This window comes from Hyperolius riggenbachi, chromosome 11 (assembly GCF_040937935.1).
Source record: "Hyperolius riggenbachi isolate aHypRig1 chromosome 11, aHypRig1.pri, whole genome shotgun sequence".
NCBI classification, from domain to species: Eukaryota; Metazoa; Chordata; class Amphibia; order Anura; family Hyperoliidae; genus Hyperolius; species Hyperolius riggenbachi.
The window spans coordinates 134208258-134227178 of record NC_090656.1 but is presented as its reverse complement, the minus strand read 5'-3'; the positions used below and the strand labels follow the sequence as shown (position 1 = coordinate 134227178).

Below are 18921 nucleotides of genomic sequence, written 5' to 3'. Positions count from 1 at the left end.
GTCAAGAGAATCGCACATCTCCTGCTCTTATCAGCTGCCAGGAGTTTGTCACTCCTGATAAATACACTGACTGACCATCACCTGCTGGGGGAAGAGAAGCACTGAAGAGCAGCATACATGCTGACAGTGTGGGGGGAAAGGCGAGGGGAGATAAACAAGGGTACACAAAGTTAGAACAATTATCTAGGACTTTGCTCTGGGTGCCCATAGATGTAACGATTGTGGGCAGATCCAGCAAGAGACGGATCTCTCTCTGATCGAATCTGATCAGAGAGAGAGGTCTGTCAGCTGCCCAATTGCCACAGGCCGATTCCTGATTGATTTCAGCATTAAATCTGTCGAGAATCAGCCTTGTGACCCCACATCCACCCCTGCAATGCCCCTCTAATGTAAAGTGTGTCCCTGGATGCCCCGTGCACTGTTACCTGTCAGTGTCCGTCTCTGCACTGCCTCTCATACATATGCCCTACGTATGCATATACATCACACGCACTCACGTATATGGTGGTAACCACCCAGGTTACATGTATGTGAGGCAGTGCAGAGACATTGGTGGACACAGACAGCTAACATACACACACAGGGCACCTGGGAGCACACTTTACATTGGGGGACATCACCGGAGGTTCTGTAGCATTTGTGGGGGATCCCTGTCACTACCTGAACTGGGGGTTGCTGTCACTAACTGAACTGGGGGTCCCTTTCACTAACTGAACTTAACTGCAGGGCTGTGGAGTCGGAGTCGGGGCAATTTTGGGTGCCTGGAGTCGGAGTCGGGAAAAAATGCTCCGACTCCTAATGAATTTAAACTGTAATTAAAATAGAAAATATGATAAAATGTTCTATTTCTCAGATAATAGTCATCATAAATAATTTATACATACAGTAAAAGCTGTACTTGGTCCACAAAAATGAAATAAACCAATCAAAATTAATTACTTGTGCTGCTTCAATAAAGCAGTCCCCGTATTTTTAAAGTCAGATATACACATCTGATTGTGACTGTATATATGATGTGTGCACAGGAATCTCTTATATATATACTAAATTATGTCTATGCTGTAAGTATAAAGCCTGATGTGTAGCCGTGTCACTAATAGAGATGGTCAAAGAGATGGAAATAATTCTGCGTTGATTCTGATTTATGCAAATGTAAATGTACGCACTCTCTTTGCTCATGAAATCAAATAATTTGATATGTTGTTAAAATTTGGTTTGATGACTACGCATTAAATGGTACCTGAGAAGGATGAAAAGAAAAGTTTTATACATACCTGGGGCTTCTTCCAGCCCCCTTCAGGCTAATCCATCCCTTGCTGTCCACCTCCACCACCTGGATCGTCTGCTATGAGTCCTGGTAATTCAGCCAGTCAGCGCAGTCCGGCTGCATGCCGCTTCTACAGCCAGGAGCGTTCTGCACCTGTGCAATAGTGCTGCGCAGGTGTAGTACGCTCCCGGCGGCGGAGTGTGTGCATGCGCACTACGCCAGACTGGCTCAAGTACCTGGACTCATAGCAGAAGGTCCAGGTGGCGGGAGGACAGCGAGGGACTGATTAGCCTGAAGGGGGCTGGAGGAAGCACCAGGTATGTATAAAACTTTAATTTCATCTGTCTCAGGTTTACTTTGTCACACAGTAGTACTATACGTTGTGCACATTGAACACAGAGGTGTTGTCTATCACCTACAAACCTGGTTCAGATTGTGCATGAAGAATGTGCAATAGAGAAAGAATCTCCTTATTCCCCTGCAGAGTACCTGCACATCACTCTTACATGTACCCAGAGTTACATTGCTTAGGGCCTGATCCATGTTCAGATTGTGCATGAAGGATGTGTAAAAGAGGAAGAAACACCTCATTCTCTTGCAGAGTACCTGCACATCACTCTTACATGTACCCAGAGTTACATTGCCTAGGGCCTGATAGATGTTCTTTGTTTCGGTCTGTACCTTTTACAAGTACTCTTACCAAGGGGTAGTTTTAGTCTATGACTAAAGGGAATAAATATGGCAGTCTCCATATCCTTCTCACTTCAGTTGTCTTTTAAAATTCCTAAGCGTTGGCAATTAAGAGATGAATTTCATGTTACATACTTTCAATCAACAAGATTGTAATATGCAAATTAGAGGAGTTGGAGTCGGTGGAATCAATCAAAGAGAAAAACACCAACTATATGGCCCACTATAAGCACCATGATACACTTTAAAGTACAATTAAAAACAATTAAAATAGTCCTCTCCAATAATAGATATATGGTCTATTATATCACAGACAGACATCTCCACCAGTATCGCGGAAAGTCTTTTTCGCTGCTTTTTCAAGAGAGGCGGGGGAAGCTCCTGAGGATATTCCAATATTTATGTATACATTTTGTGTATGAATGCACTGAGTGTTCCTTTGGGACCTGTTTCACTATTATTATGGTTAATTCTGTGGAACTGGGGTTCTACACCTTAAGGGAGCTCTTTTATGAGCACCTTAGGTGATTGTTTACTCTAACAGGTTACTTACTATTATTACTTGATAAGATTGCATGATATAATAGGCCATATATCTGTAATTGGAGAGGACTATTTTAATTGTTTTTAATTGTACTTTAAAGTGTATCATTGTACTAATAACCGTGTTCCATTTTGCTTAATTTAGTGGTGCTTGTAGTGGGCCATATAGTTGGTGTTTTTTCTCTTTGATTGATATACTGTGTCCCAGCACACACCACATACAGAGTGCAGGGTTTGTTCTTTCATTGTTAATTAATGTTAAAGCTACATTGTAATAACTATGACTGAAATAAAAATGACTGATAGCTAGACCCTGGTGTACTTTATTGATGTACCTTCTCTTCATTACACAGCAGCCGAGTGAGTAACTTACAGATTTTCCCAGTAAAATCAAGTGGCGGAGTTTCATACAATTTTTTTTTCTTTTCAGTATTTTACATTATCTTGACTAAAATACTTTTATATGTATTTTATTGAATTCACCTAAACAATCCCCAGAAGAGTAACATCTCAGACTGAGCCAGGGGAATGATGATTACTTTATGCTGGAAGCTGAAATGTTATAGCTGTATCTGATCCTGTGTTATATTAATCATTTCCCTATCTGTTTTTTCATAGGTCCCAAGAGAGGTATGCTATTCATCTTACACATATGCACCCCAACAAGAAGAGAAATGGTTGTATTTTTATTGAATGACTCGCCATCTAATCCTTACTGCAATATATACTTTGCTAAAATCATTGGTCTACCATTGCTGTGATTACTCACATTTCCCCCTTTATTTCAGTGCTTAGCAAATCTCTTTCAGGTTAGATGGTTGTTGGAAGGGGTCGCACATGTGGGTTGGTTGACATTTAGTGCAGTTCACTCATCACCCATGAAGTGATAGACCTCATTAGTTATAGATTATTATTATTATTATTATTATTATTTATTAGATTTATATAGCGCCAACATATTACGCAGCGCTGTACAATAAATAGGATTACAGACAATGATAACAGGGTTGACAGAACAATACAGGTAGCAGACCATAGATACAACAATACAGGTAATAGCAATAAGATACACAACACAATGCAGATAATAGTACAATGCCAGATCATAAACTGGAATGGTAGTGGTAAAAAATTACCAGTTCCAAATTCTGGGTAAAGTGCACACAGTCAAGTATGATACACAAGGGGAGAGAGATATAGATCCCCATTTAGTGACAGACCTCAAAGATGACATACCCAGTGAGAGACAGATCCCTCAATGATAGACCAGCAGCAAGGGACAGACCTTCCACTACATGACAGACCCCTTAGCTCAGAGTTCCCAAACCTGTCCTCAAGGCCCACCAACACTACGTGTTTACAGAAAACCACAAACATGCACAGGTGAGGTAATTAGTGTCTCAGGAGAGCTGATTAAGGGTCCTTTTACACTTAATCAGTTGCTCTCAGTTAAAATGGAAAGAAAACTGATTTTCAAAGTAATGCCCATGTTCACCTATGGCACCTTTCACACTTAACGCGTTTTAACTGAAATCTTCTTCCCAATGCACTGCTATGGAAAAAACACGTACCAACGCATACTAATACACACCAACTGATTAAGTGTAAAAGGGGCCTAATTGATTAATGGATTTCCACAAAACATGCACTGTTGGTGGGCCTTAAGGACAGGGTTGAGGAACACTGCCTTAGTTGGTGACAGACCCATCCACTGATGGAGGTCTTAGGTGTTAAACTCCAACTGAGTGACAGATCATTAATGCTAGACTCACAGTAAACGACCGACCCTCAGTGAGTGACAGACAGTGAATCTACCACTGCTCCTGCATCCAGTTGACCCAGATTTTCCATTCTGTCCAATCGATCGACTTTTAGTCAAAATTGATTGAAATTTGATTGGGTGAAGAAATTGATTCTGATCTGATTGGAGAAGACTGAACAAAGCTGTAGGAAATCAAATTGGTTAAACCGATGTGTATATGGGCACCTTAACAGAGACCCCTTAGATGACAGATCTCAATTTTGACAGAGCCTTCAGAATACTATTCCGTTCAGACAGCCCAGAGGAAAATTGCTTGTCTCAGTGTTAGTGTAGTTATTTTCATCCCTGCCTCTCGTGCAGCTGCTGCTACCTCTTTCATTTGTCTTCTCTCCCTAACCCCTGTTCAGCCAGTGAGGGCATTGACTAGTTGGCATGGAAGTTTGGCATTAGAGATGGAGAAAGAGAAGAGTGCAGCCAGCACATAGAGGAAAGGAAGCAGAGTGCACACTATTTAATATAGCAGTGCTAATGAGGATAGAGTGCCTGCAGGATCCCAGATGCTCCGACACGCTGGTTTAGGTGATGCAAAACTTCATTCACTTTGGATTCTAGAAAAGACTCCTAGCATCATCGTAGAACTTTCTAGAATATACTTATTATTTTGCCTATACTGTATTTCTCATCATAGTACTATCTTCATAATGAATGAGCATGTTGTAGGCACTTGCATGGCTTCTTATTTTTGCAACAGTTTCTACAAATCCATCAGTTAGTGCTGGAATCTTATGTTTTCAGTTATTCATAACGGTTTTCAATTTCTTGCATGCTTGATCATCTATTTTTACATTCTTCTACATTTAGGTTTGGTTCACATTGAGATGGGTCACAAATATCCGTTCCAATGGTGTTTTGTTACAGTTGGAGTCCTGGGCAGATGCATTTCCACCACAGTTTTCTGTGGGAACTGTTTGTGCTGTTCAGAGGGATCGTGCAGGTTGAGATTTTGAGTTGCGTTTACTGAAAGGGATCAAGTTAATTTTTTTTGTGGACTGACAAGCGTGAATGGATCCCAACAATAACATAGAATCTGTTTTCTGTCAGTTTTTGGGATGCGGTTTTGTGCTGCAGTGTGAACCAAGCCTTAATGTTATTCACATTGTTTATGTTGCCTTTGGCTGTCCGTCCAGCTTTTTGAATCTTTATACATTTTGTAACTTTCATTGTTTTATGTCAAATAACGTGATATTTTCCATGCTTTGTTAGTTCTTAGGACAGTCAGCTGTGCACCTCAAGCGTGACTTCTTCCTAACAAACTCATCCCGTGCTCGATCAGAGCAGTTCATTAACCTGCGAGAAGTCAGCACTCGGCAGAAGCTCCCCCCTGGGGAATACATTGTGGTACCTTCCACCTTTGAGCCCAATGTTGAGGGAGACTTTGTCTTACGAGTCTTTTCAGAGAATCGTCATGGGACCGTGTAAGTGAAATTAGATACAACGTTTTAAGAGAAACCAACAGGAAGCCACAAAAGAGATATATAATGGAGCGCTAAGTAAAAAATGATAGTGGACATTGGGAAATGTGGTGGTTTTTTTTCCTCACCCATGTGTCGCTGTTAATTTTTAAAAATATTTTTTTAATCAGAATTTCATGAGCCAGCCATTTGCAGTTGCCTCTAATGCTGCCTGTTGCAAAGCCATCAAGATTCATGAAGGATTTCTATTGCAATCCAATTGAAGGAATTGTATTACTGATAATCTGTGCAACCTGCAGAGAATAAAGGCTCGTACACATGTTGTATTTTTTTAAAGACCGGTCGTTTGGACGTCCGGTCGTTTAGTCGTTTGGACGTCAAATCGGGCATGTGTACAGTCCGTCGTTCAGCTGATAAGACTGGTCTTGAACGATCTGCCAGGCGGATCGTTCAAGACCAGTCTTATCAGCTGAACGACGAACTGTACACGCGCCCGATTTGACATCTGGGCGACTGAACGACCGGACGTCCAAACGTACGAGCCTTAAGGCTAGGTTCACAGTGGGGCATTGGGTTACGTCCTAAGTGCTGTATTGTAATGCAGAATGTCGCACTGCAATGCAAAAGCAATGTGACGTTCAAGACAAGACAAATAATATTTATATTGCTCTTTTCTCTCGGCAGACTCAAAGCGTTTGAACTGCAGCCATGAGGGTGCGCTCAGTAGGCAGCAGCAGTGTTAGGGAATCAAGCCTAAGGACGCCTTATTGGCTTACTTAACAGAAAGAGACAGAGACTGAGCCCTTAACCAGCACATTCTCCAGTTCACAATGTGGCCATTGCAGTGCGGTATCGCACTGACTTGGTGCAGATCTCTATGGCTACCGCAACCTCATGTGACCCGCAGTTAATACCTGTTAGCGGGTCACAGGATGCCACTGTGGCCATGGAGATTGGTGCTGGAAGGGTGAGAGGAGACTGAATCCAGCCCTGAATTGGGGCTGCTAATACTGGGGAACACCTAGCTTGTAAAACTGGGGAGAGGGCTGACAATACTTGGCTACCTGTACTGTGGTAAGGGGCTACTTAATATTAGGACACACTTGCGTATACTTAGGGCAAAAATGTCTGTCTATATTGAGTAGGGGGCTATTTAATACTGAGGGCCAACCTTGCTACCTATACTGCAGGGAAGCTCACCAGCTACCTGAACTTTGGGCTGAATTAAGACTGGGAGCACATTTGGTTTCCAAGAAGGGGATGGGGAGAACACGTCAACTACCTACACTGGTCCCCCCCCCCTGTCACCTATAGGGTCATTCTGTGGCCTGTGACTCATAAAGTTGCCCACCTCTCAAGACCAATTATTGAGTTGTATCCTGTTTAACAGTATTGGAACATATAGCCTCAACAAGGCTTTAGTTGCAAAACAGTCAGATCTTTGGGAATGGAGCCATGAAAAGAAGAGGTCATGTATTTTTAAAATGCAGTAAAGTCATACCTAAACGAATACATGAAACTTGGAAATTGCATTGCTCTGTTTAGAATTAATGATTAAAGATAAGTAGTTTTTTTAGAAGATTGTTCTCTTATTGTTTGTTTTCTTTCAGTGAAATGGATGATCCAATAAGTGCTGACTTGCCCCCTGAGGTAAGTAATCTTCACATTTCTAGATATAAAACATTTCTGGGCAATAACCGAAAGATATTACAGGAGTAATTTTTAAAATTATGGCCTCAATTCACTAAGCTTTATCAAACACTTTATCAAACGTTTGATAATTTACCTCATGGGTAAAATGTAATTTTGAATTCACTAAGGTGTTCTATATTTATCGAATTTTTTATTGATAAAACGTTCAATAAAACTATAACACCTTTAGTAAATTCAAAATTAGTGAATTTAGGCCTATGTTTTGTATTGCCATTATTCAAATTTTGATTTTGCCTAGAGTTCTTTTTTTGTTGCAATGTGTGCCATTGGTCCTTGCCAGCTGATGGTTCCTGGAGTGGAATAAAACCTTCCAGAACTTTATCTGGAACAGAACACAAAGAGAATTTTAATGTTATTTTAGCTTTTAATGTAAGTTCTAGAAGCTGCCACTTCCTCCTCCCCCACATTTGACGGCAGAATGGGGGCCACAACGGCCGCTGGAGTGGGAGGATGGTGCTGTGTGCTAGTCACAGCACCAGTAATAAAACTATATTGAAAGTATGGGGGGGGGACCAGGTCAGAGGTATAAAAAAAGGTCATTCCTTGCTTGCTAGATGGCAAGGGCTGAATTTTATATCCTTTGGGGTATTGCAGATGAAAAAATAAGTTAATAGCTTGAAAGAAATAAAAATTGCACTGGGAGTCACTTAACAGTTTTGAAAAAATGGTTTTGATACACCAAAGACCAAGAAGGACCTTTTTCCAACATATTTAACCTACCAGATAAGACAACCCCTCCTCTTTCCCCAGGGGCTGCAGGGGATGGGAGACAGAGATGGTATACCCATTAGACTGTGTGTTCTGGAAGAGAACCTTTCAAGACACCTGGAGAGTCCCAAATAATCATGTTCAGTTATTGTAGTATAAGCTACTGTTGAGGTTGTACCTTTACCTCTCTCGTGTTGCATAAATAAATGGATTATTGGATCCTTTTTGTTGGAAATGTAACTTATCAGTGGGAACTCTCTCCTAAATGATGTGGGACTGACCCTTAAAGTAAACCTGAGATGGGGCAGGAAAAAATACATAACTGGGGCTTCCTCCGGCCCCCTCCGGGTTTATCGTCCCCTTGCCGTCCTCCTCCGCCTCCTGGTTCTTCTGCAATTGGCCTTGGAAAGTCCTTCGGTCTGGGGCCAACTGCGCAGGTGCAGAACACTCCTAGCGACAGGGAAGCGCGCGTCCGGAATGCACCTGCACCGACTGGCTGCAACTGGAGAATTTTCTGGTGCCAGTTGCTGAGGAGGTTGCAAGGAATGATAAGCCTGGAGAAGGGCTGAAGGAAGCCCCAGGTATGTATATTTTTGCTTTTTTTGTATTCCCATCTGAGGTACACTTTACTTAAAGAATTATGGCAGAAAATCTTGGCCTTTTTTGTGTTGCATTTTGAACTTCGTCTTAATTTGGATTTGAAAGTGGCAGTGTTGGGAGAGGAGGGAGCCCCATTCCTTTTGGTTGAAATAGGGGTACTAATTGCCAGAAGGATTATTATCAGAAACTGAAAGGGAAATGACTCTCCCTACCTGAAGGACTGGATTAAGGGAATGTCTAGGGTTGGTTATGAGGAGACCACAGAGGGAGAAGCCCTACCTCCACTAAACTAACAGCAGCAAAAATATATTGGGATAGTGTGATCACCCTTAGCTGGTACAGTAGCTCTCCTAGATTATAGAGGTGGACACGGAAGACAGCTAATTTAGGCGCAAAGCTGCGCCAATGACGTGGGCACCGCCATAGGCCATAATGAGAATTACAGCTATAACGGCGCTCCGTGACTGAATTGGGCGACGGCAATTACGGAGCTTAAATTAGCCGATGCCCAAATTAACTCCACCCTGGACTTTCAGCAGGCACAGGGTGAACCGTCTTTCGGCTTCACTGTGTGCCAAAATTTGGTTGCGGCCATTTTGCATGTATGCAGGAGAATGATGTGCTATGGTGCTTCATTTTATTTTTTTTTTATGTTTTTTTTTTATTTCTTTATGTCGGATACCCATTGTTGAACATTTTTAACACTACCAAAAAAAAATGTACTTCGTATCGGGAATAAATATATTATAGGTTTAGTAAAGTAAACAAGTTGTTTAATTCCAACAAATGATGCAAACCTGGAACGCGACAGAAGAGGGTACCGATGAAGCCCATAAAATTGGTTGGGTTTATCTGTTGGGAGCTGAGTTGTAAAAAAGAAAAAAGAGAGAAAAAAGGAGAAAACAAAAAACTAAAGCAAAATCTCTGCATGACAGCCAGGCCACTGGGATTGTTTATAAAGAAATGAAGGTGGCAGCCTCCATATTCCTATCGCTTCAGGTTCCCTTTAATTCATTTAGGAAACAATATACTTTGTAAATTCCCTAATGCTAGGTATACACCATTGTATTAGATGGTTCGATAGATAATTTCCGACATGTCCGATCTTATTTTTGATCGTTTTTCTGATTTCTCATAGAAGTGAATGGAAATAGATAAGAAAAGATAACATAATCGAATCTGAGATCAATCGAAAAATCTAATCAAAAATCGATCAGATTGAAAATAGACCAAAAAAAAAAAGCATCGTGTGTACCTAGCATGACACAGTTTTATTGGTGATTTGAGTTCTCTCCAATTGTATTCTAATCTGTTAGTGATTTCTCACTTTGTAATTTCCCCATGTGTACAGTAGGGGGCAGACATTCTGCACCATGGATTTTCTTTTCTTTGAGTCCCAAAGCAGAACTGCACAGTAACACATTGTAAACATACAAAATGAAACTATAAAGTAGTGAAGGCCAGGATTATCCTGTGTATTAAAATCATATCTCTATTCTTTAAAGTGAACCCATAGTGAAAATAAACTGATGATAAACAATTGTACTTCTCCGCCTCCTCCTAAATATGACCATTTTTTTAGATATCCCATAGTTTTATTTAATATGTAAACATGCAGAAAGCAGATTCAATGTTTTATTCTCTCTGCCCAATGCCAGTCTGTTCCCAGTGTCCCAGAATCAAAATCCATGAAATATTGACCCTTTTCTATTCCCCCCCCCCCCCCCCATGCCCTCCTGGCAGTAGTGTTTTGCCAGGAAAACTTTTATGGCTGTAATTTGCTTATCAGTGAGGTTTACTATATTCCCAATAAGGTGCCGACATGAGAGAAGCTGTTACTTGCATTCCTGAAAATTAACTCTTTCAAGCAGCAAAATAAAAAAAGCAATGTTTATCTCATCATGTTACATGTAGCCTTGGGTGCACTTTATTACCTTTGTGAACACATTAACATTTTATCTATTTACAGGAAGCTCTAACTGAAGCCGACCTGGATGAAGCATTTAAAGCCCTTTTCAGACAACTTGCTGGAGCGGTAGGTATACTATTACTGTCTGTACTACTAAGTAACAAAAAGAGGGACACCGAGAGCCCAATATAGTGTAGTATGCACTGGTAAATGAAAGTGTGTCGAAAGAGTATGTGCAGTATACTCACAAGTCAGGGTTACCGCATAGGCAACGACTGTAAATGCAGGTGGGAAGATTGGACCTGTCCCCACTCAGGATTAAGAAGTGGCTCTAGTACTCTGATAATGGAATATGCAATAGTTTGCTGCATAAAGGAAACAACTTATAGAATTGAAGTATGGCAGTTATTTTTTTTTGCCAGTTAGGCAGAAATCCATTTTTTTTTTAGTTTATTTATTTTTTGTTTCATGTAAAGCTACCAGAGTGGTAGCTACATGAAACACCACTAGAGGGCGCATGTGTCCCTCTAGTGCGATAGTCACCGGCATCAATAGCAAACAAGGGAACGCGTATATAACGCGTTCCCCTGTTTGGCTTCTCCTGTCGCCATGGCGACGATCGGAATGACGTCATGGACGTCGGTTGACGTCAGACGCCTCCGATCCAGCCCATAGCGCTGCCTGGAACTCATTGGTCCGGGCAGCGCAGGGCCCTGGCGGGGGGCCCTCTTCCGTCGCTGCGTGCGGGCGATCACCGCAGAGCGGCGGCGATCGAGCTGTACATGCGGCTAGCAAAGTGCTAGCTGCGCGTACAGCACTTTGAATGGGGCGAATCGCCCCACTAGAGGCAGAGATATCCTCCTGCGCGGCATAGCCCGAGCTCAGCTCGGGCTTACCGCCAGGAAGGTTAACAGTCACAATTGCTATGCTGGGATGTGATGAAAGCCACCTCGTTTTTAGTGTAAAATTCAAACTGGGCCTCCTCGTATCTCACAGAAACATACTTTTTGCCCTTCGGGCAGTAAAGTGCTAATGAGTAATAGAACTGGACAAGTGTTCATCCCAGGGGGGTAACCACAAGGTAGCAGCCCCTGTGATTGCAGGAGAGCCCCCAGAGCTTAAAAGGGGTCCAAACCACTACTTAACCCTCTGGGCGATACAATTACATCGCCCAGGAGGGGGCGCAGCACTTTTTAAATTTTTTTTTTTAAATCATGTAGCTAGCCTAGCGCTAGCTACATGACAGCCGCTGTCCCGCTGTGCAGTGGCATCCCCCCACCCTTCGGCGATCAGAGTAAGCAGGAAATCCCGTTCAGAACGGGATTTCCTGCTGGGCTTCCCCGGTCGCCATGGCAACGGGGCGGGATGACGTCATGGACGTCATGACTTCAGAGGGAGTCCCGATCCACCCCTCAGCGCTGCCTGGCACTGACTGGCCAGGCTGCGCAAGGGGTCTGGGAGGGGGGGGGCTGTGCGGCACGGCGGGTAGTGGCGGCGATCGGAAGTTACACGCAGCTAGCAAAGTGCTAGCTGCGTGTAACAAAAAAAATTATGCAAATCGGCCCACCAGGGCCTGAGAAATCCTCCTACGCGACATACCCTGAGCTCAGCTCGGGATTATCGCCCAGGAGGTTAACTCCCTCCGATAAAGTGTCCCATCCTTCAGATCAGGGGCTTGATTCACTAAGACAAATAGCATGCCTTATCAAAGTTAGCACGCCTTATCAAACATGCCTTATCAGAGTAGCATAACAAGTGCTACAAACCCGCAGGGGCTTAGGGCAGGGCGAGTAGAGCTCTCGTCATTGCCAATTAGCAGGCATAAGTTCACTATGCTACTCTGATAAGGCGTGCTAACTTTGATAAGGCATGCAATTTGTCTTAGTGAATCAAGCCCCAGATGTTTTTGTGGCTACACTTTTTATGGGTGTGAAGAATATGATGTCCACGCTTGTTCTATTCCTTTTGCAAGATGGGCCCCCAGGCTGTGAGGGTTACCAAGGGTAGGCAAGGGAAAGGCTGTGAGCATTGTGGGCCCATCAATGTTTTGCTGTGGGGGGCCCTATGATTTGTGGTTACGCCACTGGATCACCCTTTTCAATGCGTGTAAGCCTACTGGAGACTGATAAAAGAGACGGGATTGAAATGAGTTGAAGAAAAAAGAATTCTGGAGTTTTGAGGACTCAGCTGGTAGAAAGTGGAAGCTGCAGCCTTGGTTACACCACTTCCCATCATGGGTCCAATAAAACATGTATGTTCTCCTCGTCTGTATAAAAGGGGGAAATCCGGTACACCAAAATACATTTTTAATAGATTAGACATTCAATTTGATATAAATATTGACGCTAATGAAAATCTATTAAAATGAGGCCCCCTCAATTGATGATAAATAGTTTTGTGGATTGAACACTGATGGAGAAAGGCCATTGCAATATTTAGCATGTTGTGTTGGGAAAACATTAACAATTTGGGTGTACGGCTAATAAATGCATATTGGTCACAGTATACTTAAAATATTCTGACTTTCTGAAGGGGGTGCATGAAAAAGGACTTTAATAAAGACATAAGGTATACATAGCAAAATGAAGCTGAGAAACACTATTTCAGCCTTTGTAGTAAGCTGGTATGTGCAGGTAGTTATCACCTCCCACTTACATCTCTGGTTTTATTACACAGGACATGGAGGTTAGTGTTATGGAACTTCAGACCATATTAAACAAGATTGTGTCCAAACGTAAGTATCCCAGATCTGGGGAAAAACAGTAATACATGTGTGAGATGTCAATACTATGTGATGCATATAAATGGTGCCTTAGAGGTCTTCTTGTATCTATATGTAGACCCTGCTGTTATTTAATATGTAACCCATTTGGCATCATTTGAAGTGAATAAGTACATTTTGTTGCAGACCTGGAATTTCTTAGCTTGCCAAGCTTGTTATATAGCTATAACAGTGTACTGTATTTGCCTGTTCTATGCTATATAAACTATAATGGTCAGGGAATCAGGTACTTTACCCCTTTATATGTGCTTCCCTTGCCTTTCCCATGCTACTCCACACATCTCCCTCCTTTCTTTCTCCTTTTCACTTCTGATTACTCTTTCCAATAACAGGAGAGAAAGCAAATAAGTAGCAGGCACTCTGTTTTTTATATTTACTGTGAGATAAACCAGTATCACACAAAAGGGGACACCGAGAGCCAATATAGTGTCGTATGTTGAGATGTAAAATGGGCGGTTAAGTGAACACTAATTAAATATACAAACAAGGATTACCAATTAGGCAACCACAATGTAAGCAGGTGGGGAGATTAGACAGTGAATGTATTCAATTACTCCACAGTGCATCGCGTTTCACAGGTTCAATCCTGCTTCCTCAGGCAGTAACTGGAGCAAACTCTTGTGTTTTAGGTCAGGAAGCCAAGCACCTCTGTGTCTGTCAGTCACACAGGACACAAGGAAAACCGGGAAATGCACCCTATATGTATTTAGAGAGTTTAGCCTGTCTTATTCCCCCTCATCTGGAACTAATCAGGAGTGTAATTTGATCTCTTCAGCTGTGTCAGCTCAGGAATCTCCACTGCCCCAGCAGAGCTGCTAATTTGCAAACACAGAATGTTAACCCTATGTCTGCTTCCATTAAAGCAGGATGTAAGCACACTGCAAAATTATTGCCGTATTGGTATCAGCTGTAGCAAAGAAATATTTTTCTTTAAATGTTATGCTGTTGCTTATCTTTTAGAGCAGAGAGGAAGTTCTGAGTTCCGGTCCGCTTTTATGGCCGTCTTGCACTTCTTCTGAGTCTCTGTGTCTAGTGCACAGAGAATTGGGTATATTGCTCCTTACATGTGCTTCCCCTGCTTTTCCTACCCCCCCTCCCCTCCTCTCACTTCATTTCTCCCTCACATGCTATTTCTTGAACATAAAACAGCGCGTGGTGTGAAGATTCCAGCGATGACTACCTACTTGTGTAAATACTTCTTAAAGGGGAACTTCAGCCTAAACAAACATACTGTCATTAAGTTACATTAGTTATGTTAATTAGAATAGATAGGTAATATAATTTTTTACCCACTCTGTTTTAAAAAAAAACAGGCAAATGTTTGTGATTCATGGGGGCAGCCATCTTTGTCATGGGGGCAGCCATCTTTTTGGTTGAAAGGAGGTGACAAGGAGCAGGAGACACAGTTCCAACTGTCCTGTGTCCTGATAACCCCTTCGAGCTGCACACACTAGGCTTCAAATGTCAAATTCAAAATGTTAAAAAAAAAATTTGCACCACAACAGCAGAATGAGAGCAACAACATCAGAAATCCCATCATGCTTTGCACAGCACCAGGGGAAAAAAGCCCGGGCAGTTTTCTTCTGTGCAGCTAAAAATGAGGCTTGGATAAGAGAAACAAAGTTCTGATGCTGTGAAACTGTTAAAGAAACACCAGGCCTTTTCGGTGCTGCTGAGTCGATTTTTAGTCCGGAGGTTCACTTTAAGATCACGATTGTTGACAATAGCAGAAAAGAGACGCATTGCTCTATTATTGCTCTTCATATGTATAGCATAAGGCACTTACTATATTTTACCACGGTGTCATTAGAAAGCATTTTACAATAACACAGAGATGCTTAATATTTTATACAGCCTGCATTCATATAGGAAATTATTTTGATTGTATGAATATTCAGTATTTGCCATGTCTAAGGAAATAAGTAGGACCATAGTTATCCAGGACATTTGGCAGCCATGTCCATAATACGGATTGTTTGTAACAAACAACATTTCCTAGAAATGTTAAGGTGGTTTGATTTGACAGTTTTCGTTGTCTTGGCCCAGTAACAGTACATTATTGTCTGGAACTTGTTTTCTTTCCCATTGCAGATAAAGATCTTCGTACTAAAGGATTTAGTGTGGAATCTTGTCGCAGCATGGTGAACCTCATGGATGTATCCTTTCACATACAGACTGAATCAGATGCCAGTTGTCTTTCATTTTCTACACACTGTGTCTAAACCTACAGCTGTTTGTCCCCTGAAGTCATTGGCACTTTGGGTACAGCGTGGTGAAGACCCTGACTGGAGCTGTTATCGCTCATTTCATACATAGAGTTCATCAACTTATATTTGCGTATAAACAGACAATATTTCTCAAATGTTCTTATTTCATGGACTAGAAAAACTGCTTATATGCCAGTATGCTAAATATTTATGGCCATCATACACAATTGCATTGGATCAAAATTAGTAGTTTACCTGCTTGCCATCTTGTCCCGCTTGATATTACTTCAGATCTGACCAGATATCCAATCTTATATTGTTCCCACCCAGGTCAGTTTCTAGGCTAAATACAGTGGAACGAGAAAGTTTAGGCAAGCTTGTTAATGGTCATGATTTTCCTGCATAAATCGTTGGTTGTTACGATAAAAAAGTCAGTTAAATATATCATAGGAGACACACTGCAAATCCTTCCATTTCCATTCCGTTTAACGAAACAGTCCGGGAAATTAGGTCCTGCAGCATTTTTTTTTCTGTCCGTTCATCAGAACGGACCATGGAATCGTACGGCCGGATCCACTTGAAAAAGCTAATGTGAACCAGGCCTTATTGCTATAGCCGCGCTAAGCTTCGGCGCTGCACAATGTAGGGCGCTAAAAAGCCCTGATCCCATCCCTGCTCAATAAGAAGGTAAGTAAGAATGGTCGTACTCAGTGTTCAATCTAGAGGGTCTGTCAATTCTATCAGTTGAGAGGGTCTTAATTTTAAATGGATTTGTCTATATTTTATTCAGATCTAATGTCTAATCTAATAAGAAAATTGCATAGTATATGATGGCCTTAACTGTACAGTGTGCTTGTGTATAGGTCGCAGGATCGCTGTCATGTTTGTAAAATCAAGTGCAAAGTTAACTGCTAAATGGCTTGTGAGATGATTGGAAAATGTTAGAGATTCTGAAACCGTGGCCTAGATTTAATATAAATTGCCTGCTATTAAAGTGGGATAGAACTGCTATTAGAAGACTTTTAGCTATTGCTAGGTACCAGAGTAATTGGTATAAGTTTGACATCGATTTCCCTAAATGTTGGGAAGCTGAATCCTTGTAGTGACACATCCCCATGACTACGGCTGTCATGTCCTTTGACTTCTAGATGGTAAACCAAGTGAGGTGTCATTTTGGCTTTCCTTTGCAGAGCTTTGCATGAAGGTAAGAAGTGCTTTGAAATCTCTAGGTGGCAAGTTATCCTTAACTCCTTTTTCACAGAAAGATGGAAATGGCAAACTAGGAATGCTCGAGTTTAATGTCCTGTGGAATAAAATCAAAAATTACTTGGTGAGATTTAAATTCATTACACAATGTGACTTTCAGCAAATATTCCTGGTACACCAAAGTACATATCCATTCAGAACTGGTAAAGGCTCATACATGTACGAGCAATATTCCAAACGTGTCTGTTGGAAGATAAGTTGGGCGTGTGTACGGCTGGCAAACAACCAGATGGTCAACTGAAAACAGGTTGTCAGTTCCAACCGATGGATCAATCTGCCCAACTATCATGCAGGTTGGAATGTGTGTACAAGTCTTTTGAACAACTTTATTTTTTTTGAATGCAGACATGTCATGAAGTTTGTCATTTAGCTTGCATGCATAGAATTTAAGTGAGTTGGTTGTTTAGTTGGTTGGCGTGTGTGTTCATGTACATATCAGGTAAACAACTTGTTGTACGGTTGGTTATGCATTAAGTTGGACGTGTGTATGAACCTTTGCTCAGTCTGAGGTATTTGTAAAGTGCATCTCATTTTGGCTTCCATTTGCTTTATGTATTGTTTGTTTGAAAGACTACAGTATTGAGATCTCACTATTAACACTAGCTCACTAGCCCTGCAGTTCCCTATATAAGTTTTCTTAGATTTCTAAGATTTCTCCCATTTTGTGGAAAGTAAGAGTACAATAGAGAACGTCAGTAATTGGGAGTGGGGGGAATCTAAGGTATTTTTGGTAATATTTGCCTACGAAATCTGTGAATTGCATCCATAGGGGGATGCAATTCAATGACACCCATCTAAAACTGGAATTGAATATATCATCACTCAAAACTAATAATGTTAAGAGTTGTAGCTGGGTAAACTCACTTACTGGCAACTCCTTTTTCTTTCCCAGCTACTGTTCCCCTTAGAAAGATCTTCAACAAGTCATGGTTGCAAGCCACTGTGCATGTGGGGTCTTGACCTCGTGCCTCCTCAATTGCACTCTGCCGAAAGCATTCTACTAATAGTCAGTACAATTATTTTGCGAACTGCACATGTTCAGAATGCTTCCAGTGCAATCAAGGAGGGGTGCAGACAGTTTAAGCATGTGCTAAATGTTACTTAGACTCTTGAGCCATGCAGAAGTTGTCAGTTTCAGAATTTGTAAGAAGCAAGTTAGTAGTCCCCCAAAACAAAGACTACACATTTTATGGCCTTGTTTTGCAAGGTGAAGTGACCATTTGCACTTGCACAATGGTATTTTGGTTCATAGAACCTGAACATACTTAGCTGTCAGTGTACATAATGTTTCTGCTTTATTTTATAGACTGTTTTCAGAAAGTTTGATGTGGACAAGTCGGGAAGCATGAATGCCTATGAAATGCGATTGGCAGTGGAGTCTGCAGGTTGGTTCCTTGTTAATAATTCTCACCACAGTAACTGCAGAATAATAGCTAAGAATTACTGGTGTGTTTATTTTTCCTACTGTCTTTCTCAGGTTTCAAACTCAGCAATACCCTTCATCAGCTCATTATCACCAGATATTCAGAGCCTGATATGTCTGTGGATTTCGATAGCTTTGTGTGCTGTCTGATGAGAATGGAGACTATGTTCCGTGAGTATACTTTCTGTTTCGGAGCAGGAATGTATTCCTCCAACACTCGCATCACAATTCTGAGCTTTGTAGACTCTGTAGACCTGCCACAATTGTTTGTCTGTACACTTGCTACCATTCTTCTATATCCTCTACCATGAACACTAAATGACAGTGTGTAGCCATGCTTTACAGGTGGCTAACTAAATCCCAATTGCCCACTTACACAGGCAAATAATGGTCATTTTGTGATCATATTCTTTCCATGTTTTCTGGGCAGTTCCTATTTTTCACTCCTGGACCACCATGTATTCCCTGTGAGATCACATTCAAAACCTTTGTTTACATTACCTTATTGTTTTAGATTTTTTTCAGGTATTTTTTACGTACATATGATATACAGAAGTAAATAAAAGCCCCCAAACCCCA

The 18921-nt window shown here is 41.5% G+C and overlaps 1 protein-coding gene across 3 annotated transcripts in view; it reads left to right on the top strand.

Annotated features, from left to right (window-relative positions):
- The window catches only part of CAPN1 (calpain 1), a 144390-nt gene that overhangs the window by 104050 nt on the left and 21419 nt on the right, over positions 1 to 18921 (top strand). For all 3 annotated transcript variants that reach the window (XM_068260325.1, XM_068260324.1, XM_068260326.1), the window contains 9 exons: positions 3119 to 3130; positions 5526 to 5737; positions 7345 to 7384; positions 10725 to 10790; positions 13341 to 13398; positions 15538 to 15602; positions 16915 to 16983; positions 18226 to 18304; positions 18397 to 18513. In XM_068260325.1, the coding sequence (XP_068116426.1) occupies positions 3119 to 3130; positions 5526 to 5737; positions 7345 to 7384; positions 10725 to 10790; positions 13341 to 13398; positions 15538 to 15602; positions 16915 to 16983; positions 18226 to 18304; positions 18397 to 18513 (718 nt within the window). The remainder of the gene's footprint in view (positions 1 to 3118; positions 3131 to 5525; positions 5738 to 7344; positions 7385 to 10724; positions 10791 to 13340; positions 13399 to 15537; positions 15603 to 16914; positions 16984 to 18225; positions 18305 to 18396; positions 18514 to 18921) is intronic.